This window comes from Suncus etruscus, chromosome 19 (genome assembly GCF_024139225.1).
Source record: "Suncus etruscus isolate mSunEtr1 chromosome 19, mSunEtr1.pri.cur, whole genome shotgun sequence".
NCBI classification, from domain to species: Eukaryota; Metazoa; Chordata; class Mammalia; order Eulipotyphla; family Soricidae; genus Suncus; species Suncus etruscus.
Window position 1 is genome coordinate 22,427,177 of NC_064866.1, and position 25,988 is coordinate 22,453,164.

Below are 25,988 nucleotides of genomic sequence, written 5' to 3' on the forward strand. Positions count from 1 at the left end.
AAGCATTCACCAAAAGTAAGAAGGGCCTAAATAAATATCTTAACACAGTAAAAAAAATTGGAAAATGGTGGCCAGAGCGGTGGCAAGTAAGCGGTAAGGTGTCTGCCTTGCCCACGCTAGCCTAGAACAGACCACAGTTCAGTCCCCACCATCCCATATGGTCCCTCAAGCCAGGAATGATTTTTGTGTGCATAGTCGAAAGTAACCCCTCAGCATCACTGGGTGTAGCCCCTAAACCAAAACCAAAACAAACAAAGAAGAATTGGAAAATGATCAAAAAAAGAGCCAAAAGCAGTTAGGTGGAAGAAAATAATAACTTTTAAAGCAGAAATTAATGATCTGGAAAACCAAGAAACAATTCATAATATCGATAAATGCAAGAATTATTCTCTAAAACAATAAACAATATTAATAAACCATTAGCAAGACAGACAAAGAAAGAGAGTGAGAGAGACAACTATGATAATCTGCTACTGAAATGAATAAGTGATGTCACAACAGATACAGTAATTGGGGCTGGACTGGTGGTGCGGAGCAGTAAGGCATCTGCCTTGCCTGCATTAGCCTAGGACAGACAGACCATGGTTCCATCCCTCAGAGTCCATATGGTTCCCCAGGAGCGATTTTTGAGTGCATAGCCAGGAGTAACCCGAGTGTCACCAGTTGTGGCCCAAGCAAACAAACAAAATCAGACACAATAGTTATTCAAAAGATACTTGGAGGTTACATTGAGACTGTATGCCACATAAAGAAAGAACCTAGAAGAAATGGAGACGCTTATGGACTATTATATCATCCTAAGGTTGAACGAAGATGACCTCAGATACCTGAATAGACCTATTATTATCAAGGAAATAGAAATGTTAATCAAGGGCTGGAGCAGTGGCGCAAGTGGTAAGGTGTTTGCCTTGCTGTCGCTAGCCTAGGATAGACCGCAGTTGGATCCCCGGGCGCCCATGTGGTCCCCTAAGCCAGGAGCAGTTTTTGAGCACATAGCCAGGAATAACCCCTGAGAGTCACCGGGTTTGGTCCAAAAACAAAAATCAAAATAACAACAAAAACAACGAAATGTTGATCAAAAGGCTACCCACAAATAAAAGCCAGACCCAGATGGATTCACAATGAAATTAGTTCAGACTTTTAAAGAGGACCTACTGTTTTTCCTTTTCATGCTCTTACAGGAAACTGAAGAAACAGATGCACTTACACGGATTCTATGAAGCTAACATCACACTGACACCAAAAGCAGAAAGAAACAGAACCAAAAAAAAAAAAAGAAAGAGAGAGAGAGAGAGAACCAGATACTAACATCCTTGATAAACACAGATGCAATGATCCTCAAAAAAAAAAAAAAACAAAAAACAAAAAACAAAAACTAACACATAGAACCCAACAATATATCAAGAAGGTCATATTCCATGACAAAGTAGGATTCATTCCAGTGATGCAAGGATGGTATAATATACATGAAACAGTCAACAATTTTGTAATGGTGTGTCTCATGGTGATTTAATTAAATAATTTATTTCTTGAAAATAATAAAATGATAAAAATAAAAAAGGAATGATAGCAAGGGACAGATAGGAGATTGGAAATAAAGGGAGATACAGAGAGCTGAAAAGAAAAAAAGAGAAAAAAGAAAATGAAGAGGAAGGGAGAAAGAAGTGACAAAGATAAGGAGGAGGAGGAGGAAGAAGGAGGAAGAAATGGAAGAGGTGGAGGAAGGGGAGGAGGAAGAAGAAAAGATGTGCATAATAATCACTATCATCTAATCATTTTAAATTTTGTGTCCATAGTCTTTACCACTTAAAAAACTAAAACAAACTGATTTTAAAACACTTCAGCGGGCCGGGAGAAATAGCATGGAGGTTAGGCATTTGCCTTGCATGCAGAAGGACGGTGGTTTGAATCCCGGCATCCCATATAGTCCCCCATGCCTGCCAGGGTCGATTTCTGAGTGTAGAGCGAGAAGTAACCCCTGAGGGCTGCCAGGTGTGACCCCCAAAACAAAAATAAATAAATAAATAAATAAAAACAATAAAAAAACAGGTCAGCACTCATGTCATATTTAAAACACTAGAGTATATTCATTTCCAACATGATATACCTCTGATACTATTCATTTTTATTATTAATTTTGTGGCCACCTTCAGGAGTGTTTAGAAGTTGAGCTGCTCCTTAGCACTTGGTGGTCTTGGGGACCATGCAGTACCCATGATGAGAAGAATTATGTCCAGGCCTCCTATTAAGTTCTCCAACCCTAATTTTACAAGTTGAATATTTAATAGTTATATAAGTACAATTTTAGGAGATTAATTAATGCATTTTCAAAAATTTTAATTTAATTTTCCAGATAATTATTTTTTACATATACTAATATTTTCTGGTTAATTTTTCTTGGATAAGGTGAAATTTATTTCATCCTAAAATGTCATAACTCTAATACAATATACTTCCTTTTAACATTTGATTACTCTAACTTCTTACTTGTAAAATCTTCAGTCATTTGCTTTACTATTACATTTGCTGCTATTGTTTAGTTCAATATAACCACTTTCATAAAATTCATATTTAAAAAATGTCTAAAGCATGAAGTATATTTCTAGATAATCATTACAATAACATTGGTATTTTGTTTTTATTATTTGGGGGGAATGATGGTGCTCAGGAATTGATATCTTGGTGGGATCAGGGTTACCAATGTTACATTGGAGACTGAGCCTGGGTAGGCTAAGCACTATCTCTCTGGCTTATAAATTGGTCTTTCTATAAAGTATGTGTTGATTGTTTAGGTCTAAAAGTATCACTATGGAGTCAAACAAAAATACTCAAAATTTACAGGAGAAAGAATATCCATTTAATTTATACCTGTAAAAAATCTGTTATTAAAAATAAAGGGATACATATTTCTCTAACTGAAAAGTTATAAGTATCATAAAAACAGTTCTTGTTTTTTTCCTTAGGGAAAAGTGCTGTTAACTGTATAGTAAAATGTTTATTAAATATATTTACTATATTTATAAGATTAATAAGTAAAGGTTTTAGTATACTTCAATTTGTGAAAAAAGAATGATCTAAGCCAATGATATATATACATCATAGATCTATATAATGTAGTAAAAAATATTTCGTATTACAGAAATATTGTTCTAAGAAGCTTAACTATTTTAATCTCTCCCTTGGAGCATTATATGATTAAAATTCACATTGTCATCTTGCTTGTACCAACAGCATTAAAATTAATAAAACATATTACTTTCCTGTAGTTAAAATATTACTCATAATCTTGTCACAGCTCATTAAATTTGAAATGGCAGAAGAAAACAAAACAAGACTTTTCTGATAAACACTTATGTCCTAAAGGATAACTGCATTTCTACTTCCATCAGTTTTTCAAATATTTTATATGACTACATATTTTAATAACAGCATGTTCTGCAATGATCTATTTTAAGCATCTATAAATGGAGAGTGAAAATCTCTGATGGTATTCACAATGAAGTGAATGTTATTACAAACTTACAAATTTTATTTAAACATTCCCTGGTTTATTTTTAAAAGAATAAAACTTATGAAGACTTTATTCCCAATTGAATCACTAGAGAAGTCCCATTTAAAGAAAAAATTAAATTCCATTTATACATTCAGTAAAAATGTATTCAGTAAAGATTCTACTCTTCTGTGATACTCAAAATGCATTATGGTAGATACTAACCCTTGAGAAATTCACATTGTAACTGCATTTTATTTTACATAAAGGGTAGATATTTATACCAATAAAAATTATGTTATTACTGTAAAGCATACCAGAAAGGAAAGAAAGAAGTATATATATACATATATATGTGTGTGTATAGACATATATATACTTATATATGTTATATCTATATATAAATAATATACACATAATTATATATACATATCTATTGATATATATATGTAGTAGGCAGATAAACTATTGCATCTAAATCTGATATGGTTGGATTTATATATAAAGTAGATAATGACCAGCTGGTCTTTTGTTTGAGGGCTTTTGTTTTTCTGGTCCTATACTTGCTTTGAAAAATGAGGAATTTATTTATCTCTATACAATTAATTTTCTTAAATTTATCTTCTCTTTATCAACATAAAACAGACAATATTAAAAATATGGTTGAATTTTTTATGGTAGACAATGTAGCAGTGGCTAATTCACAGCTCTTTGCATTCATGAAAATACCCAGATAAATATTTACACTATCATATTTACTGGGTGTTATATATAGGGATTCTTTATATAATATAGATATAGATGTATATCTATATCCTTTATACAATAGAGATATATCTCCAAATCCAGTTAAAAGTCAGCCAAGAGGGAATAGAAGTATACATTTAAAAATATTCTTCTGAAGAATGGGCATCCTCCATTCACGCCGGAACCAGGCAAGCTATCTACGAAACATCCAGGGTCTTTTTCAGCAACAGCTGGAAGCAGTCCTCTACCAGGAAAGACACTACCAAGGGTCTGACATCGACCCCCTAAAAAGAGACTTCCGTTTACACTGAGAAGACTCGACAACATCAATGACCTGCTCTACAGGACATGGTTCTCTCTAGTGCCCCTTAATTGTGAGGTGAAACGAGAGGATGCTATGCACCATCCTGACTGCAATATGGGGTATGCAGACTCCAGGATCCTTAATACAGAAGCATGATACCAACAACAGAGACTATGTGAGGAATGGAGGTGTATTGCCACTACAGACGATGACTTGAATTGGACAAACTAATTTGCCTGGAGCCTAGAGTCAGTCCTGTGCCAGGAAACTTCAGGGTTAGGGTCTTCTTGTATTTAGACCATAATTTGTCTTTCCATGTCCCTTATGTTTTGATGGGCCTATGCAAACAAATGCCACTTTAATACCATTTTTTTACTATGTTCCCTTGACTCCAATCCTTAAGAAAAACAACCCACTAAAACTTTTGAGGTTAACTTAAACTAGTAAGCATGTGCATAGAACTAGAGAAATGTACTTTGCCCTCAATGTTTAGGGAGCTACATAAGTATAATGTCTTTAGATTATATTGTGTGCTGCTAAGAAATAGTATGTACTACAACTGGGGATTTGAGGGACAAGAAATTGTATTGTACATGGGTTCAGTTTTGTTTTTCTTAATGCTCTTTGGCTGAAAGTTCAAGGCTGGGATATCATCGATGGGACTACCGAGAATTCTGTTTATGGGTGATTGGGCTTCCACTGTCCTCTTCTTTACATCTTTGTTGTCATAATTAAAATAAAAAAAGGAAAAAAAATATTCTTCTGAACTTATGCTAGAAAAGACCTCCCCAAAATAAAAAGTCTGTTCTGAATTTTTAGAACAAGTTGAATATTTTACAAAACTAGTATAAGAAACTATGCATATATTTAAAATAAACTAACAATACAAGGTCAGAGTGATGATCCCTGGCATTCCATATGGTCCCCTGAGCTATCAGCTTATTGCTGAACACAGAGTCAGGAATAAACATTGAGCACCAGTAGGTTTAGCCTCCACCATTCCAAACTAAACAACAACAACAAAAATAAACCAATCAAAGGCTCATTAAAATATTATTAACATTTTTATGTGAATGAATTAAGTCAGAAGATAAAGGATAAATATGGGATATCACTTATATGTGGTATTTAGAATAACTCTCTAAGGGAATGGTATGATTTAAATAGGGGTTGTCTAGAACACGGCTGGCCACAGAAAATAAAAGAAAGATTTGAAATAAAGATAGAGATCAAGGGAATTCAGATATATTGGAGGTGTTAAGAAAGTACAAAACTAAATACACATGCCCTGGAGTCCACAAAACTGAAATAGAACGACTCACGCTTTAACAACCAAACTTAAAATGTATTCGTTATGATGGCGGACTGTGGGAATATTGGTGGAGGGAAGTAGACACTTGTGGTAGGATTGGTCTTGAAACATTGTATGTCTAAAATTATGAATAACTTTGCAAATAACAGTGCTTTAACTACGTAAAAAAACTAAAAATAATACAGGTATGTATTAAGTATGACCAAAACAGAAAGCATAAAGTTGAGTGAAGTGCAAGTCTTGGAATTTTGCATTCACGGTTATGGATTCCAACAACATTGCTCTACTTGGATGATTTTAGTTAAAACGGTTAATGACCCAAAAGATTTTGCTCAATTCTAATAGAAAGATAAAACGTGCTTATCTTAACAAGTATGTGGTATTGACTACAAGCAAATAGTCATAATCTTGATAAAAAAATGAGAATCAGTGAAATGAATGTTCTCTAAAATGTCAAGAAACACAGGGAATATAAACTATAACAGGTAACTAAAGTCCTAATGAAGAAATGACAACAAAAAAAATAATATCACAGGGGCCTGAGCTGTGGTGCAAGCAGCAGGACATTTGCCTTGCATGCGGCTGACCTAGGACAGATGGCGGTTCGATTCCCTGTCGTCCTATATGGCCCCCGAAGCCACGAGCGACTTCTTTATTTATTTACATTTTTAATTAATTAATTTTTTTTGCCAGGAGTGACTTCTGAGAGCATAGTCAGGAGTAACTCCTGAGCGTCTCTGGGTGTGACCCAGCCCACCCCAAATAATGATAATAATAATAACAGCACATTATTATAAAGAAGAAAAAACAATGGAGAATTGTAAAACCAATCAGACAGGAGTTAATAACAGGAGTTGTATTTTATTCTCAGCACCACAGACCCTATTTCATTTACCAAGGCACCACTAGGTTACTTGGCTAATTGCCAGGAATGGCCAAGAGCTCCCTAAGCACCACTTGGGTAAAAAAAAGAAATAATCTCCAAAATCAATACTCCAAATTATCTTTAACCTTTTCCTGTTTATGCCTATTCTTCTTTAGGGTAAGAAGTTTTGTTTCTTTGGCTTTTTTTTCTTTGCTTGACAAAAATTTGATAGGAATTTGCCTTTTAACTGCTCTCTGTCTGGCCCCATCTGATATATTTCCTCTGCACCAACTCCAAAAATAAGATTGATACGAGAATGGGAGGTTTATAGAAAACACTGTATGACATTTTATTTAATCTCCTCATTATTAGAGAAGATTCTGTTGACAATAAGGTTACTCCAGATCAGGAAGTAATATGCTGAGAAGATTTTGTTTGCATAAAATATTTGTATAAATTCCATTTATGCGTAACTTGTGAGAAAAATACTGCGGCAATATCTTTCTCTTTGGCTATTCAATCCCTTGTTGTTTGTGCCTTGTGTGTATGCATCAAGATAACCACTTACTAAATCCCCTGAGAACAGAAAGCCAGCCTATGCTTCGACTGGCATCTAATACCAGCTCTCATATACAAGATCATGCATACACTGAATATTTGGTTTTTGCTAGACTTTAAAAGCCAGAAGTCACAGCACCTGTAGGACTAATTTTGTTTGTCCTTTAAAAAAGCATTAAAATTAGCTCTCAGCAGACATTTACTCTAAATAGAAAAAATCCATAGAAAACTATGATTTTAAGATATCCGTTGTTTCTAAAAGGATTCAAAGTGAGGAGCGCTTCAAGATTAAATTGAACTTATAGAAACCATTATTTTTTTCAGAGATAAAACAGATTCTTATTTATTAACCCAATTCCAACATGTTCCTTAAGGCAAAAAATAAAATTCTCACCTTGTATTCTTTGTTCCATTTTATAAAACGCACCCAATAGCATTTCCTGTGTTAGTTTGTCTCTTTTATAGGTTTTGTTTAGTAAAACATAATTCCTGCGGGAAATGTGCACTTAAAGGATATATATAGATGTAGTTGGATGAATTATTTGGTATTTTCAGACATTTAATTATATTAATCCACAAGAAAAAACATAATGCAGCTTATAGGAATGCTAATTAGAGAAGAGATAGTAAGACTATTTATTGATATAAAAGGGAACACAAATTAGTAGCAATTTAAAAATGCATATTATAATCAAGCATTTCTCACTGCAGGTCATGATCCATTGGCAAATTATAAAATAAATTTTGATCATGCACCTAATTTCAATTTAGTAAAAACTAGAAAATATATAATTGGTAATACAGGTACTTTACCTGTTTGTTTTATAATGAGTTGTAATTAAAATTTACAAATAGTCAAAGTCAAGAAATATTTTCTCAGCCCGGAGAGATAGCACAGCGGTGCTTGCCTTGCAAGCAGCTGATCCAGAACCTAAGGTGGTTGGTTGGAATCCCAGTGTCCCATATGGTCTCACGTGCCTGCCAGGAGCTATTTCTGAGCAGACAGCCAGGAGTAACCCCTGAGCACCACCGGTGTGACAAAAAAAAAAAAAACCCAGAAAAAAATTATTTTCTCTATGATGTTTTTATGATTCATTGAATCAAAATTATTTTAATGCAATAGTCCTGGTTCTGCCCTCAAGAATCATGCTTGGCAGGCTTGAGGGCCATAGAGGATATTGAGAATTAAACCAGGGTCAGACATGTACAAGGCTCTACCCACTGTACACTATATTCTGGCCCCTGATTTTATTATTTATCAATAAAGTAAAAATCAGTTTTAATAATTTATGACTTAAAAATAAAGAATTAAACAACTAACTGATCAAGAAGTTACAAAAATAATGGGGCTAGAGAAACAATATAATGGGAGTATTGCTTGCCTTGCACAAAATACGGCTCCAGAAGTAAGCCCTGGGCACAGCCAAATGTGGCCCAACAAGAGAAAAACAAACACTCAAACAAACAAAAATAAAATTGCATTATTTTTCAAACAATAGTTAAAATTTCTTCCAGAAAGATTCATAACAACTGCCCTAATAAACAATATTCCAAATCTTCAAATAGGTTATTTATGTTGTTGGCTATTACTCTAATGCTCTTTCCATACAAGCCAGCGACACCACTGCTGGAATTTAACAACGCTCTGTGAAACCACTTTTACAAAGTCACAGAAACAAATTGCAAATAATTGCTCATGTTTTTTAATATATTATGAATTAGGAAAACAGAGATTGTATATATTTTAAACTAAAAATTTAAGAGCATGAAGGTAGATTATATACATATATATTGCTTTGGAAAATTATATAATGCACAGTGCATATCTGTTGCATACATATAAATTTTAAATTTAGTGATGAGCTAAAACAGCTAGTTGATAAAAGCTTTCTTTATTTTTATTCTATCAACCTTTAAGAAAGATTTATATAATTTGATATTTGCTAAATTGATTATAAAAATACTGTAAAAGTATGAATTTTGTTTCAGACAAATTCAATAGATGTGACACACTACAATTAGCCATGTATGAATGTATTTTGGAATCTTGTGATTTTGAAAATTTGGGTTTTGTATAAGTGCTGTGCTTCTTATCTTGACAAGATAAAAATTGCTCAGAGACTTAGGCATAAGCTGAAATATGTAATGATCATATATATTTTTCTCAATGCTTATATTAATTCTTAATTTAAAAAAATCTTACTATCCCTAGTCTGTTACATTTGTATTGTTGAGTTTTGTTCTATTCTTATGGCAATCATTGATTTTTAAACAGATTAAATCACTCCTGTTTCTTGTAGAGTATAAATGACTCAAAATTTTCCCTATAACATTAATTTTTAAACCAAAATATATTGATATTTTTCACTCCAATTCCTCCAAACACGTCAGGGCTACAAATTGCTTCAAATTACCACAGTTAGAGTTTCAGAATTCATATGCTTTATTATATTTTGGCTTTGGCTTTGCATTTTCTTAGTCTGTATCTGAGTGCCAGCTATTAAGCACAAATTCAAGCTTCAATCTTTCTCCTAAGATGCTCTACTTTAAAAAGTCTGGTATTAATATATCTGGTGTTCCTACAAAGATGTCCATGCTCCTAACATAAGTTTCTTTTTTTTGTTGTTTTTTGTTTTTTGGGTCACACCCGTTTGATGCTCAGGGGTTACTCCTTGCTAAGCACTCAGAAATTGCCCCTGGCTTGGGGGACCATATGGGATGCCCGGGGATCAAACCGCGGTCCTTCCTTGGCTAGCGCTTGCAAGGCAGACACCTTACCTCTAGAGCCACCTTACCGGCCCCTTAACATAATTTTCATATTCCTGAGCATACTATGAAACCAAACGCAGTGACACCAATGGGATGTTTTTATTTATTTCTCATCTTCCAATACCATCACAGAATTAACATTTATTGCTTGTCATAAAATATTCAGTCACTGAGTGCCTTAAAAGGCAATAAACTAACATACTAAAGTGTGTTTAGTAGTATATGGTAGTTTTCTTTTCAAAATTGTCTGTCTCTTAAGAAAAATTATTTTTCATTGAGCCAAATAGCTCCCAGGGAAATAGGTAGTGATTAATAAACAACAGTCATTGAAGACAAGTAAATGATAAATTTGACTTAATTAGTATGCATTATGTATATCTGTTTGTATAATTATTCTTAATGTTTTTCTTTGTTTTTTTTTGGGGGGGGGGGTTGCACCCGGTAGTGCTCAGGGGTTACTCCTGTCTCCACACTCAGAAATCTCTCCTGCCAGGCATGGGGGACCATATGGGATGCCAGGATTTGAACCAATGATCTTCTGTATAAATGGCAAACGCCTTACCTCCATGCTATCTCTCCAGCCCCAATGTTTTTCTAAATTATATATCCAGGCACATCATGCACCCTTTATAAATACACTAAATTCAACTGTTCAAGATATCCGGAACAGTTAGATTGGGTAGTAAAAATAATTTAAAATAATTTAATAGTTATATATAGCTATATGTAGTCCAAGTGGTAAAGATGCAATACTCAATCACCTATTAAAAATTCTAAAAAAAGTAATTTTATAATCTAAAGGTGAGTTTCAGTGGTATATATTTCACTACATATTTTAAATATTCCAGGCTCCAGCTCAAAAACATCATTTTTTTCTGCTAGTGCTGCTACCACTAACTTCTAAAATAATTTGGAAAATCTATGCATTATTTTACAAAAATGTATGTTAAATAATTTTTCAAAAATTTCAGTAAAATTTACTTTGTATTTTAAGAAATATTTATGAGATATTTATACTTATCTTAATTTTGTTGTGACATTTGCATTATCTATAGATTAGTTACAATGCTATTCATTCTTGGGTTAGCTTTCTGTGTTCCCAAGATTAGTTATACCTTACTACAGTATTAGGCTGTAGAAAAATCCAAAAAGTTTAAGATGGTAAATGTATATCAGGCAGTATAATGTGAAAGCATATAATATAATACAAGGTACTTATAGTAAGAAAGACAGCCCATTATATTCTAGTCTATTGTCTTAAAAATAAAACATAAATAACACTGAGGGTAAAGACAATAAGCTAATAAATTAAATGAAAGTTGACTACCAAAGATAAATTTATAGAAATTTAATATTTAAGTTTGATATCTCTGGATGACTAGAATTTCTGTCAGGCAGAAAAAGGAAAATTGAGGCTTCCTGAAACAAGGGAAATAAAATATATTGTTTCTGAGAACTATAAACATTCATGATAATTTGAGAAGCCAGAAAATGTTTAATGCATTAGACTGGCAGAACTTTTTTGAAGACTTAAAAAAAAAATAAAAACTGTGTAAGGTAATTGGGATAAAATTATAAATATGATTTGGTCATGACAAGCATGACCATGACAGGTTTGGCTCCTAGAACATTCTGAAGGTAATGTAGGAACACTCTATATATGTGAACCAAGGATAGCATAATTTAGAATAAAAATATGCAACTGTAATTCTATAATCTGTGAACAAAACTGACAAAAGTAAACAGATGTAACTAAACAGCGTATGTAAACAGAAATAAGGTACTTAGTCAAGAAACAGTAAAACAGAAAGATATAAAGTGAATAAATTAAAGGACCTGTTTCAGAGATTGAACTAAAAATACATCAAAATACCGAAAAAGGAAATTCATAGATGATTTACAGTAAGTTTAAATTTTTTAGATTGGGAAACTAAGACAGGAAGAGTCTACTAAAATTGGCTCTTACTGATAATGTCTCACAGCACAGTAAGAAGAGAAGTAAATTGATGGGAAAAAGAAGGTTGCATTCAATTGCTTTGTTTAGAGACTGATATACAACTTAAGGAAAGAAAGAAGAGATAAAACTGCAATATTCGCTAAATTTGTCAATTATTTAATGAGGTTATATTAAATATATATTATATTATATTAAATATTAAAAGTAAAATATGTGGATAACATAGGAGAGGAATATGTCTTCCGTGATGAGAGTTATTTTTCAAAATAATTGGAAAAATTAAAATTTCAGAAGTACAATGAATCAGACAATAATCATTTTTTCTTCATTTTATGAGGGGCAAGGTAGTTTCTTTTACCTTCTGGCAACAGCAGTGGACTAAATACTTTTAATCATTTAAACTTTCCTGTCTCTGTACTCATTAGTTCATGCAATTAGTAGAAATGAGGCATTGACTGATTTGATTGACATGTATATATTTTATTTTGCACATACTGTGGAGTCACAGCATGAGAGTAATGAAAGAAGAGCTATAATTTGCACTCATGAACAGCAAGGCTGTTTATTATAATCATACTTACAACTGGACCTGGTGGGCCCTGGGGACCTTCCCCTCCTTTCAGTCCAGCAGCACCCTAGAAAAAAGTGAAAGAACACAGTATGTGAACAGATGTGAACTGAGCATAAAACAGAGAGGTATGATTGATAATATGTGAATGTTAGGAAAAATGAGAATGCTAGGAATTGTTTTGAGGCACCTGCATTTTATTTTGCATGTTATGAGAATTTCTGCCTATATATTTCACCTTAAATATTCAATAATACTTGATTAGAACTGAGAAGAATTCAATACTCAATTACATTCCAATATCAATTTCACTCAAGTTTGATCTATAGGTAATTATACCTGAGCTCCAGGAAGTCCTCTTTCGCCTGGGAAACCACGAAGTCCTGCTGGTCCATCCTTTCCTGAGACACCTTGAGGACCAGGATCACCCTAAAGAGTAGAGTGTATATCATTTCTATACATGTCCATAAAAAGTAGTCACTCCATGTTGATGCAAATAAAACCCAAATATTATTTCATAAAGATAATGCTATATAAATACCACTCAGATGACCCACTAATTCCAACTCAAAAGCATCTTAGTTTTCCTAAGTATTACTAAGATTAAAGTGATAAGGTAATATAAGAGCAAAAGAAAAAAAGGTAGGGTCAAATAAGAAACCAGATTAAAAATATCTTGAAAATGGGCTCAAGATATGTGACAGAAAAATTCCCTCAAGCATCTTGTTCTTACCAGTTTCTTATTTTACCATACTGCATGCTTTAACCTAATGTATAATGTTCACCTATTCCATAAAAAAATAGAACTTTTTCACTATTTCCAAGCTTCTTGAGGAAACTTATGTCTTATCTTCTCTTCCTACCTCAAAAAATATTTTTTACTGATAATAGCCTGCTTGTCTCCATCCTATACTTTCTCAATTTCCTTGAAGATAAGGACCTGAGTACTATAACAGAAAGTAAACCAATCTAATTGTTATTGTCTAACCATGTCTGCCTAAATATTTTACTAAATATTATTAAATAATTAACTAAATATTTTACGATTATGTCTTTGATAATAGTCATCTAGTATTCAAACAGATAGCAAACTCATAGACAAATGTTGAGAAAAGCAAATGGGTGTTTTCAACTATGAAAATTCTTTGTCTATGTTGTACCTTTGCACCTTCTTTTCCTGCAGCACCAGGAAGACCTTGCTCTCCAGGAGGGCCAGGGGGACCAGGATGTCCACGTTCACCTATAGGTCCTGTTTCACCAGTGGGTCCCTAAATTGGAAAAAACAAGTCTAATTAGAGTCTTATTTTTGGCAAAAGTTAAACAGATTCTAAATTAAAATCACTATCATTATAAAAGCCTAGCATACTCATTTATTTTTATAATGTCCTACAAAATACTTCATTTAAAATACCAAAAATAAGTGATAATGAGCTTTTTTTTTTCATGTGTCTGTTGGCCATCTGTTAGTCTTCCTAAGAGAAGTGTCTGTTCAATCCCTCTTCTTATTTTTATGTAGTCTATAGGTTCTATGGAGTTTAGCTTTGTGAATGTTTTGTGTATCCTAGATATCAATCCTTTATCTGATATGTTGAGTGAAAACCATTTATCCAAGTCATGTAGCTGTCTTTTAGTTTTAGTCTGTGTTTCTGTGATCATACAGGCACTTTTTAGTTTGATGTAGACCAATTTATTCAAGTTTGATTCCATAGTCTTTGCCATTGGCATTCTATCATGAAGACTCCTTTAAGGTCTAGGACTTGGAGAGTTGTACTTCTTTTACTCAATGTACATTATGGATTTAAGTATAATTTCAAGGGCTTTAATCCACTTTGATTTGACTTTTGTATAAGGTGTGAGATATGGACCAACATTTCTCATTAAGAAATTTCAAATCAATGTAACAATGGAATATCATTTGTGTTGGTGGAATCTGGTGTAAAGGAATAATTATCCATTGTGATTGGGAATGCTTCCTGGTCCAAACCCTATGGAAAACAGTATAGAGAGTTCTTAGTAAACTCAGAATATGGTTGCCACATGATCCAGCAATGCGACTTTTAGGTATCTATCCCCAGGACAAGCACTAATCTCAAAGAATTTATACACACTGCTATTCTTCACAGCACTGAGTATAATAGCTACAAGTTGGAATCAACCTAGATTTCCAATTACAGATGAGTAGATCATAAATATGTATCATGAAGATATCTATATCTATATCTATATCTATATCTACATGAAGATATCTATATCTATATCTATATCTATATCTATATCTATATCTATATCTATATCTATATCTATATCTATATCTATATCTATATCTATCTATCTATCTATTTATATACACACAACATAGTTCTAAGGAAAGATGCAATCTTGCAATACACTGCAACCTGGACTGAGCTGGAAGATATTATGTAAAGTGAAGATAAAGGATAAATTTAGTATGATATAACTTATATGCTGTATTTAGAATAAGTGTGTGAATAAATGCAATGATTTAAATGGGGGATTGTTTAGAACACTCTTGGCTCCACAATATAGGGAGGAAAAGGAAACAAATATAGAGGAGTTTAAAGACAAAAATGCCCCACATAGGGGCTGGAGAGATATAATGGAGGAAAGGTGTTTGCCTTGCTTGCAGAAGGTCGGTAGTTCGAATCCCGGCATCCCATATGGTCCCCTAAGCCTGCCAGTAGCGATTCCTGAGCAGAGAGCCAGGAGTAACCCCTGAGCACTGTCGGGTGTGATCCAACCTCCCAAAAAATGCCCAACATCACTAATCATCAGGTAGATGCAAATCAAAAAAAAAAAGAGGTACAATTTTACACCACAGAGACTGGCACACATCACAAAGTGTAAGAACAATTTGTCCTGGCTGGGATGAGGGGAGAAAGGAACTCTCATTCACTGCTGGTGGGAATACTATATTGTCCAGTCTTTATAGAAAACAATATGGTGATTACTCAAGAAATTGAAAATTGAGCTCTTAGCTATACCACTCCAACTATACCACTCCTAGGGATATACCTTAGGAACACAAATACATAATAAAAAATGCCTTCTGCAAACTTATATTCACTTCAGCGCTATTTACAATAACCAGAATCTAGAAACAACCAAGATTCCCTTCAACAGCTGAATGGCTAAAGAAACTGTGGTACATATACACAATAGAATACTTTTCAGCTTTTAAGAAAAATAAAACCATAAAATTTTCTTATATATGATGGACCTGGCAACTATAATGCTAAGTGAGGGAGAATAATCTTGATCATCTATGGGTTTTAAAATAATAAGACTTGTAATATTATGCAGAGACAATAAAGATGAGGGCTGGAAGGACCGGCCTAAAATATGAAGCTTATCACAAAGAGTGGTGAGTTCAGGTAGAGAAATAATTACACTAGCAATTATCATGACAATAGTAGTGAGTGAGAGAAATAAAATGTCTGTCTGGAATAGAGAAATGATAGGGGGAAGAAGAAAATGGGGGTATTGGTGGTAGGAAGATTGCACTTGTGAAGGGGGGTATTCTTTTTTATAACTGAAATCAATTTTAAAAATGTTTGTAATAATGGTGCCTAATTAAAGATATTATTAAAAAATAAAATATTATGAAAAACAGAAAGACAAATGTAAAATAATGGGGGCAGTGGTCAAGAGACTCAGGAGCATTGGTTGTACTGAGAAAGAACAGAACTAAATATCCAATTCACAGAGTCAGCAACAATGATATCATGAGACTCAATCTTTAACAACTAAAATTATAAATGGGCCTGTTATGAAAATAAAATAGGGCAAGTGGTAATGTCAAGGAATGGATTCTGGAAGCATTGTTAGAGGGAAGTTAACACCTTTGGTGGAATTTTTGCTAAAACATTGTGGTTTTTGTTTTGGGCTACACCCTAAGGTGCTCAGGAGTTACTCTGCTCTGCACTCAGACATCACTCTTGGCAGGCCTGGGAAATTACATGGGATGCTGGGGATCAAATCCAGGTCAGTCCTGGGTCAGCCTCATGCAAGGCAAACACCATACTCATTTGATTATTTTCTAGTCCATGGTGCTAAAACATTTTATGTCGAAAAACCAACTTAGAGTAATTGTAAATCACAGTGATTTTAAAATATATTTAAAACAACAACAAAAATAAAACAACATACATAGAACATTTAAGAGTATTCCAAGACTTTTGTTTTATTTTTGAGGGCTGGGGCACAACTAACAATGTTTAGTGGTTGCTCTCACTCTATCATTATCATTACTTATCATTATTACTTATCATTATCATTACTTAAGGGCTATGCTACATATTGAACCAGGGTTGGCTGCACACAAGGCAAATGAAGCTCTACTCTTTATACTAATACTCTAATCTAGAACTCTGTAATCTTAATTAGAATACTGGGATCGAAAATACCAAGAAAATAGATAAAGTTCAGAGTTTTTTTTTCCAAGAGTAATACTGTTCTATTAACTACTTTTTATATAAGACTTCAAATGTATTTATAAGGAAAAAATGCACTACTCCTAAAATTTTTTAGCTACTTGATAAATCACTGCTTGATAATAAGCTTATGTCTTCTAGAACCCAATTGGCCAAAGTAGTTCTCCTTGAATTTTCATGATTGTAGACCTCTCTATTGTTAATCTATATTCATTTGACAAAGTCTACAGGCTGTGGAAGGGGATCCTGAGAGTCCTGGGTTTGGGCTGGCAGTTCCTCTTAGCCAAAGCTGATAACAAATAGCCTGCTGTCTTAAAGTGCAGCAAATGCCAAAGTGAAAAATGTCAGGTCATTTCTGTGTTCCGTGAATAGTGCTGTTTTGTGGTGGTAGAGTTTAATAAGCTTCCAAGTATAAATAGAGGATGGTGACCAGTTGCTTTCTTTCTCTACTCAGACTAAAGCAAAATGAAGAGTTAAAGATATTAAGAAAAACTTTTCAAATGTTAAGGGCATTAAATAGTTCGATGTTTTACTGAAATTACTTATAGGCCTAAATTTCCTCTGATTTTTCTTCTAACGCACAGACACAACTTAACTTTTGGTCTTGAAAATAACACATTAATCCTCAATTTTGGTGCACATGTCTGGACTTATATTTCTTTAGTTGTAAAGTGCTGAAAGTCCAAAACTTATTATTAATTATAAACATATTGTTACAAAAACTTTCACATATATATTTATATAATAACTAGATTTTGAAACTGTAAAATGTAAAACCTATGCTAATGTAGTGGTTATTGCCACTAACACAAAATGGAACAGTGACTCACATAACTGAACAAACAAAAAATATCAAATATTACAATCTCTTGAGTTCCTTTTTATTGACTTCTGAGTGTCCTAATATTAAAATGTAGCTACATAAAAAAAAGGCAACTGGATTTTCTTTCTAAAAGAAACCTGAAAGCATTGAGATCCAAAATATAACAATTAAACTTAAAAAATTTGCCTGTCTAAAAGAAAGGCTAAGTGGGTTAGAGTGAACATGGGGACTTTGATAGATAGAAGTTAACACTGGTGATGGGATCAGTGTTTGGAACATTATATGTCTGAAACTCAGTTATGAGTAACTTTGTAATCATAGTGCCCAATAAAAGTTTAAAAAAAAGGTAGTTTACTATCAGTATTTTCTCTCAATATTTTTGTTTCTCCAGCTCATATTAAAGTGCCTAATTTGTGACAATGGCAGTGAGTAAGAGAAGTAAAATGCCTGTCTCGATGACAGGCAGGGGGTGAGGAGGAGGGAGACGAGGGTCATTGGTAGTGGGAATATTGGACCGGTGAAGGGGCATGTTTCTCTTTATGACTGAAATTAATTGCAAATATGTTTCTAACCATGGTATTTAAATAAAGATATTATTAAAATTAATAATTAATGAAGTGCCTTGTTAGGATCATAAGTAAGTCAATAAATAATGTAAGACACAATAACATGTGATGAAAAATGTAGCTGTAATTATACAAATTTAAAACACAATAAGGGCAATTAAAGAGAAGTAATACAAGCACTGTACTGGGTGCAATACTTGTAACTTTTATACTAGAAAGCAGGAAGAGAAAACAAAGATCTTAAAAGTCAAATGTGATAGTATTAGAAAAAAATTTCAAAAGATGTGAGATCCTAAATTTTTTATTTAATCTCCATGATGTATAAAGATGGAAATATTCTAAAAGGACCCAAATTAGTTTTATATTCATGAAGTGGGGATTTAAAACAATAGTAACCATTCTTTATTTAATTTTTATGAGAAAATTTTTCTGAAGTTATTTTAATTTGAAAAATAATCACTACGATTACATACATGTTAGTAGTTGGGTTTCATTTATAGAAAGAATATCTCCATTCACCAGTGCAACATTCCACCACCAATATCTCCCCTCTCCTCCTCCCCTACCCCATGCCTATCTTCAAGATAGGCATTCTATTTTCTCACTCTCTACCTACCATTGTCATGATAGTTGTTAGTATAGTTATTTATCTAACTGCACTCACCATTCTTTGCTGGTTCTTCCAGACCTCATCTTTATTGTCTCTGGGTATTATTACAATAAGTTCTTAATTTTCTAAAATCCCACAGATGAGTGAGACTACTCTGTGTATATTTCTTTCCCTCTGACTTATTTCACTTAGCATAATAGTTTCCATATACATCCGTGTATAGGAAAATTTCATGAGTTCTAAAATTTTTTTAAAATGAAACTGATATAGACAGTACTTTTATATAAAAACTGATGAACAGTTAAAGATAAATCTTTGACATTAAAATGTATGTAGGGGCTGCGGCAACAGCACAGCAGGGCATTTGCCTTACATGTGGTTGGTTGACCTGGTTTCAATCCCCAGCATCCAATATGGTCCCCTGATCCTGACAGTAGTGTTTCCTGAGCTGTGTACTGACAGGTTTAAATTTAAAATCAAATAAATATATAAAAAGTATGCAATGTATGGGCATGCTAAAATTTCTTCATATAAGAGTTAATGGCATTTTAAATGATTCATGGATCTGTAAAATAATCTCCCATACTAGGAAGTCTCCATATTTTTATTACATATATTTCTGTATAAAGTGTACACTTCGCTTTTTTGTGTATTTGTGGATATGTGTTTGAGAAGGACTGAAGAAAGGAGTGAGGTGAGTTGGGAGAGAGACAAGGAGACAGAGAGATGAAGGATGATATGGGGAAAGAGAAATTAAGAAGGGAGGAAAAGTTCTAATGTTAGGAACTCATTGCAATGAGTAAAGAATATCTGAATAATTAATCAAAATATTCATGCAATTTTGCTATATTTTATAAGTAGTAGGGGTAAAATCGCAATTGAATAAATTTATTATCTTCAATCAATGTCTTGACATATGAGCATATTTTCTGTTTTCAAGAATTATTCCTTACTATATTTAATGTTATAAATATAATGCTATATTTAATGCTATATATAAGTATTATATATTTCACCACTTTTATAAATTGCTTGTCTTGCTTTTTTATGTGCTCTGATTATTAATATTATATTACTTATGAAAGTCACAATTAGTCATTAATGAGAATATGATTACTTAAAATGGTATAATTTTGTAAGTATAATTTATTCGTCATGTTTATAATATATATTAATCTTTTAATTTATTCTAAAAATGTTTAAGTCTGAAAAAGATGATGGCCAACCTATGTAATATGTAACATTTATTATTTTAATAAATAGTTCCAGTTAAGCCTTCATATTATCTTATTGTGAATTTTCTAATTTACTTTTATTTCATCATTCTTTCATGCACACATATAATTAAAATTAATACATATAATAAATATAAATCAATAAAAATTAAAATATAGTTTTACTACTATAATGTATTACTTAAGTTTATTTGATTGAGAAAATGAAATATATTTATTGCAAGTGAAATATGTTATGTCATGCTTACTCAATTCAAATGAATAGTTTAAAAGCATAGGAAATATGAAAAATATAAAGTAAAGAGTAAAAGAAAATAAAATACATACTTGTGGTCCAACAACACCTCCTGGGCCAGGAGGGCCTGTCTTTCCTTGAAATCCCTAAAGAAAAATAGAAAAAATAGCATACTCTTTAAAATCCATTCATAACACAAACCATATACTAAAATCTATATAAAATAATTACATAAAACATAAAAAGAAAGTTATCATTATTATCATCATTTACTCAAATATGAGTTATTTTGTTTACTTCCAAATCCAATATTTTAAATTTTTAATTTCACTCTCTTATTTTTTAATAGGTTTTAAACCATACCTAGTGCTCAGGGCTTCGACTATAATTACATTAACCCCTCTATTCTCTCTAGCCTCTCAAGTTTTCTATGTTTAAACTTTCAATGTTATTGTATTTACTTCCAAAACTACTTCAAAATTGCATATTATAATTTTTTGTATTAATGTGAGAGCATGTCAGGACACAATAATTATTATTATTAAATTACTGTTTAAAACCAACTGACAAACATTCAGAGAGATTAAGAATAATCAGTAAAAATTTTACAAACTAAACTTGGGAAAAAGAAAAGCTTGAACTGCAGTGCACCTAAATAGGTTATGATTCTGAAAGTGATTATTAGAGGTATTTAGGCCTCTTGATCTAGTTAATTTGTGTACAAGTATATAAAATGTTTATATATAATTATGTTATAAATAAACTAGAAAATAGAAACTTTCAATCTTAACATGTAAGAGTATGTTTTCTACTTAACTTTAGAATAACTTAAATTATGTTTTCCAAAGTCCTTGAAAAAACAAATTCATTTGATACAGGAGCTTTATAAAATAGTCACTATAAAATGTCTTGATAATGGGGATTAATTTCTATATTTATCATCTCTAAGAAACTAAATTTTCTTAAAATCAAAAATCAAATAAGTATTTGGCAATGTTTTTTTTTATAAATCTGCATTCTTTCTCTGCAATATAAATTACTTCTGTATTTTCTAGTATTGTTAACTATTATTGCATTATGTCACAGTAAAACATCAATTCAGTAATTTATTATCAGAAATAAGTCTAAATATATCAAAAGAGTTTCTTCTTTAAAATAACACTTATGAATAAAGGAATGAAGATTCAAATCATCATTGCTAATATTATTGTTAGGTTCTGGGTCACACCTTGAATCAGGGTTGATTCCTAGCTTGGTGTTCAGGGATCTTCTAGTAAGGTTCAGTGAACTTCATGTGGTGCTGGGTTAAAATATATTTTGGGACCGGAGAGGTGGTGCAAGTTGTATGGTGTCTACCTTGCCCACACTAGCCTAAAACAGAATGTGGTTCGATTCCCCAGCGTCCCATATGGTCCCTCAAGCCAGGAGCAATTTCTGCGCTGATAGCCAGGAGTAACCCCTTAGCATCACAGAGTGTGGCCCGAATATAAAACAAACAAACAAAAAACCAACAAAAAGTAAAAACCTGCTTTGGCTGAGTGCAATAATATCTTATCTAGTATATTATCTCTATGGCCTTCCACATAATAATTCATTTACATGAGACGTTTCAAGGCACAGAATATGTGGCTAAAGTTTCATGACTAGAGGGCGACTCACTAATGTTTTTTTTTTTAAATATGGAACGCTTCACGAATTTGTGTGTCATTTATAAATGTGAATTTGAAAATCAGAATTCATAAATTAAAAATTAATACATTTCTAGTTTTTTCTATGTGACACTACTAGATGAAACTATCCATTCTATAATGATGAATTATTTACTTTGTTGTTTATCTTCTTCATTTATATTTAAATGTTATCTATCTCTCTATACATGTATTCTATTTATCTCTGTCCTTACTTCAGTTGCTTGAGAAACAGGTCTTGATTAAATCAAAAGCATAAAAGGATATTTAAATAGCAATTCACTACTTAGCTCTTCCCCTAAAGACATTTTGGAAATATTCTAGAGTTATTCCCAAGAAGCCACACAATGACTTAGTTAAAAATGATTGACTGCAATTTTGAATGAGAATGCATTTGTGATTGGAAAGTATGGATTATAATTTAGAGAGTACATTTAATGTTTCTTCTGCAGATGTCATTCCCGAGAGGAAATCCAAACAATTTTACTCTTTGTTCTAACTAAATTATTCTTGATTCTACTTTTGAAATCTCAGTCTTTGAAGTTTTCAATCTGACTAAAACTAAAAAGTTCTTACACTAAAAACTGCTACTTGGAAAATAAACAGAAAATAGGGTGCTGTTGATAGGGATTCTCATGCAGAAAATTTGCATGCTTTCAGATTTGTGTTGTGCACGGGCATGCAATTCCCAAATGCCTTTATTTCTACAGAATGTCATCAAATGAATGGAACCACTCACTGGAATAGAGTTTATGATTTGACTACTTAATTTTATTATTTTATTTTATTTTACTTTTGGTTTTGGTCACATCTGGCTGTGCTTACTTTTGGCTTGGTGTGTAGGGACCACTCTGAACAGAGTTCAGGGTGCTAAGGTTTGAACCTGAAGTGACATAATGCAATAGATGCACCCTATCTCAAAAAACTCAGTCACTTCTTTGAAGAAATATAGAGAAAAGTTAATCAATAGTGAGGACAAAGTATTGATTCTAAGGAAGCAAGCTATTGCATTATGCTTTTTGATTAGGTAGACAATTCACTGGCTTTATAACTGTGGCAATATAAGTAAACCCATTTCTCCTCAAATACATAATTATTACATATATTATGTATCAATCTATAATTTACATGATGTATATATTACAGTAACATATATTACCATTCTACAACTGGTGTTGCTCAGGCTTACTCCTGCTTTTTTGATCTGGGATTATTTCTTATAAGTTTTTGAACCATATGTGATGACAGGGTTAAAAGCAGAGTTATACTGTGAATGGCAAGAGCTCTACATGTTATACTATTTCTCTATCCCAGCTGTCAGATATTTTCTATATATAATATGTTCCAACAATTAGTGTTTATACATAAAATTCATTATTATTCATTATTATTGATTTAGATGTTTATATTCAAACATAGATCTACTTAAAAATTAATAAACATTTCAATCAAAGCAACATCTTTATTATCACTAGTCTAGCAACTGAAGTAGATTCCAGTCTAATGAAATAACTTATAAAATTATGAGTTACTAAGAAAATTTCAATCAAAAGATTGGGTCACTTACTGTTTCTCCACGTTGTCCAGGATGACCAGGAAGTCCATCCTTCCCAGGTGGTCCCTAAAATTTCAAATAAATTTGTAATAAATGTCTTGCATTATTTTATAATATTTTATAATCTATATATATATAATATTCACAGTTTGCTAATCCTAATTTCCTTAAATATTACATTTCATTTTATGTTCAATTTATATCTATGATGTACAGGTATACACTAAGGATATATATTTCTACATATTGAAGTGTATATATGTGCATTAATAATAATTGGGAAAAGGTATATACTCCATTATCAAAATCAACAGTACTGATTTTTCAGTAGGATTTTTTAAGCAACTTTTGTTTGATTTGGGGTCACACCTCATGGTGCTCAGGGTTTGCTCCTTGCTTGGTGTTCAGGGGTTACTCCTAGCAGGCTTGGACAACCATACTAGGTACTAGGGATATAACCTAGGTTGGACACATAAATGTCAAATATCCTAACTGTGTTTCCTATCACTCCAGCTCCATAATTAAGTTCTTGAAAACAATCTATAAGGCACAGGAGAGAAATCTATTATATTAGATACATATGTATTTATCATTCTATGCTTAATCCACATTTGTTTAAACCTACTTCATTGGTGCTATTCTACAATTATAACAGATAAAAACTAAACAACACATGGGGCAGCAATAGTACAGAGTACTTGCCTTATATGAGGCTGGCCAAGGACCAGTCCTTGGCACCCCATATGGTTCCCTGAGCTCCACCAGGAGCAATCTCTGAGTGCAAAATCAGAAGTCCTGAGCACTACTAGTTGTGGTTCAAAACCCCAAAATTAAAAGAAGAAAATCACACAGCTCTGTTCTGTAAATTTAAATAATTTCATTAAAATCATTTTAGAAGCATATTAATGCAATTTTTATTCACTTATTTGCAAACATGGTAGCATTTAATTACATATAAGGTGAATATGCCTCAATCTTTCTGGTGATGTGAACCAGAATTCAGTTTCCTGTTCTTCAGGATTTGGATAACAGAGAAAAAGGGTGTCCTCTAGTGGTTATCTGGTAAGAATGTAAATAAATTACAGAATTTCTGAGAAAAGGCTTTACTTTATTTTACTTCTCAGGTGTTTCAAGTAACAGAAACAGGATCCTTTCTTCAATTTTCGAAGTGATCAGAACTAATTATTCACAAAAGTTTCCTTATATATCATCTTGTATGTGGAATATTCTTGAATACTGGAGAATAATCTACTATGCCATCACTTTCTATAAAGGATGCTATTTATGTTCTGATTTACTAAAGATATAAATGAAGCAATTACTAAGTATTTAAACAACTCTGAAGTTCTTGGATTTTAGATACTTAATAGAAATAGATTGCTTCTATAAATGGTCTTATGGATTATTTATTTTACTAGTAACTATTAAGCATCAAGTTTAAATGTCAAAATTTAATAGCTGTAGGCAGCTTTCAGCTCCCTTTACTGGGTAAATAAAAGTAATCATTTTAATGACACTTCAATTATAATGGACATATCTCTTATGATATGCTAATAGTTTTAATACATTCATTTAACTGAATGTTTATGCAAATGTATTTTCAAATAGCATTATGCTTTTTATTTGTTTGAAAAATGGTTTTATTTCAAAATAGATTTTTCTTATTATTTATATTTAATAAAATGTTTCTAGGTTGACCAATATAATGTAAGGGAAAATTACACTGCCACTGTTTACATTTCTGGATACCATTTAATCATTCTTTTTTTTTTTTTTCAAAAACTTACAACACAAATCTATATATTGGGGCTTATATCCATAAGATGCCTCATTTTAAATATCATATATGCACATCACTCATGATTTCATCTAACTGATACTTCAAGCATTTACTAAGGACAAAAATGTGGTTTAACATTATTTTGATGCAAAAGACAATAATATGCAGTCTATTACATCTGGCAGAAATTTATAATAAAACATATAAGATGAAACATAAGGAATAATTACACGAGTATTATTTTTCTTTAAACAACACTGAAAAGAATCCCATATTATGTGTATTGCCATAAGCATAAAAATTACATATTTTCAAATAAATTTACAAATCTAAATATAAGTATTAAATGTTTCATTTTTGTGTGAGAAGCATGAATACCACACTTATTTTGAAATTATCATAATCCTTAAAAGCCTTAGGTATTAACCTCATTCTAATTAACACAACTTGATTTTCAATGGTTTCCTAGTCTAAT

The 25,988-nt window shown here is 32.2% G+C and overlaps 1 protein-coding gene across 1 annotated transcript in view; it reads right to left on the reverse strand.

The window, feature by feature from the left end:
• COL11A1 (collagen type XI alpha 1 chain) overlaps positions 1-25,988 on the reverse strand; it is a 206,166-nt gene that overhangs the window by 55,181 nt on the left and 124,997 nt on the right. The window contains exons 37-41 of the mRNA XM_049765836.1: positions 23,746-23,799; positions 20,583-20,636; positions 13,731-13,838; positions 12,910-12,999; positions 12,584-12,637 (exon numbers count right to left, since the gene is read on the reverse strand). Of these exons, the coding sequence (XP_049621793.1) occupies positions 12,584-12,637; positions 12,910-12,999; positions 13,731-13,838; positions 20,583-20,636; positions 23,746-23,799 (360 nt within the window). The remainder of the gene's footprint in view (positions 1-12,583; positions 12,638-12,909; positions 13,000-13,730; positions 13,839-20,582; positions 20,637-23,745; positions 23,800-25,988) is intronic.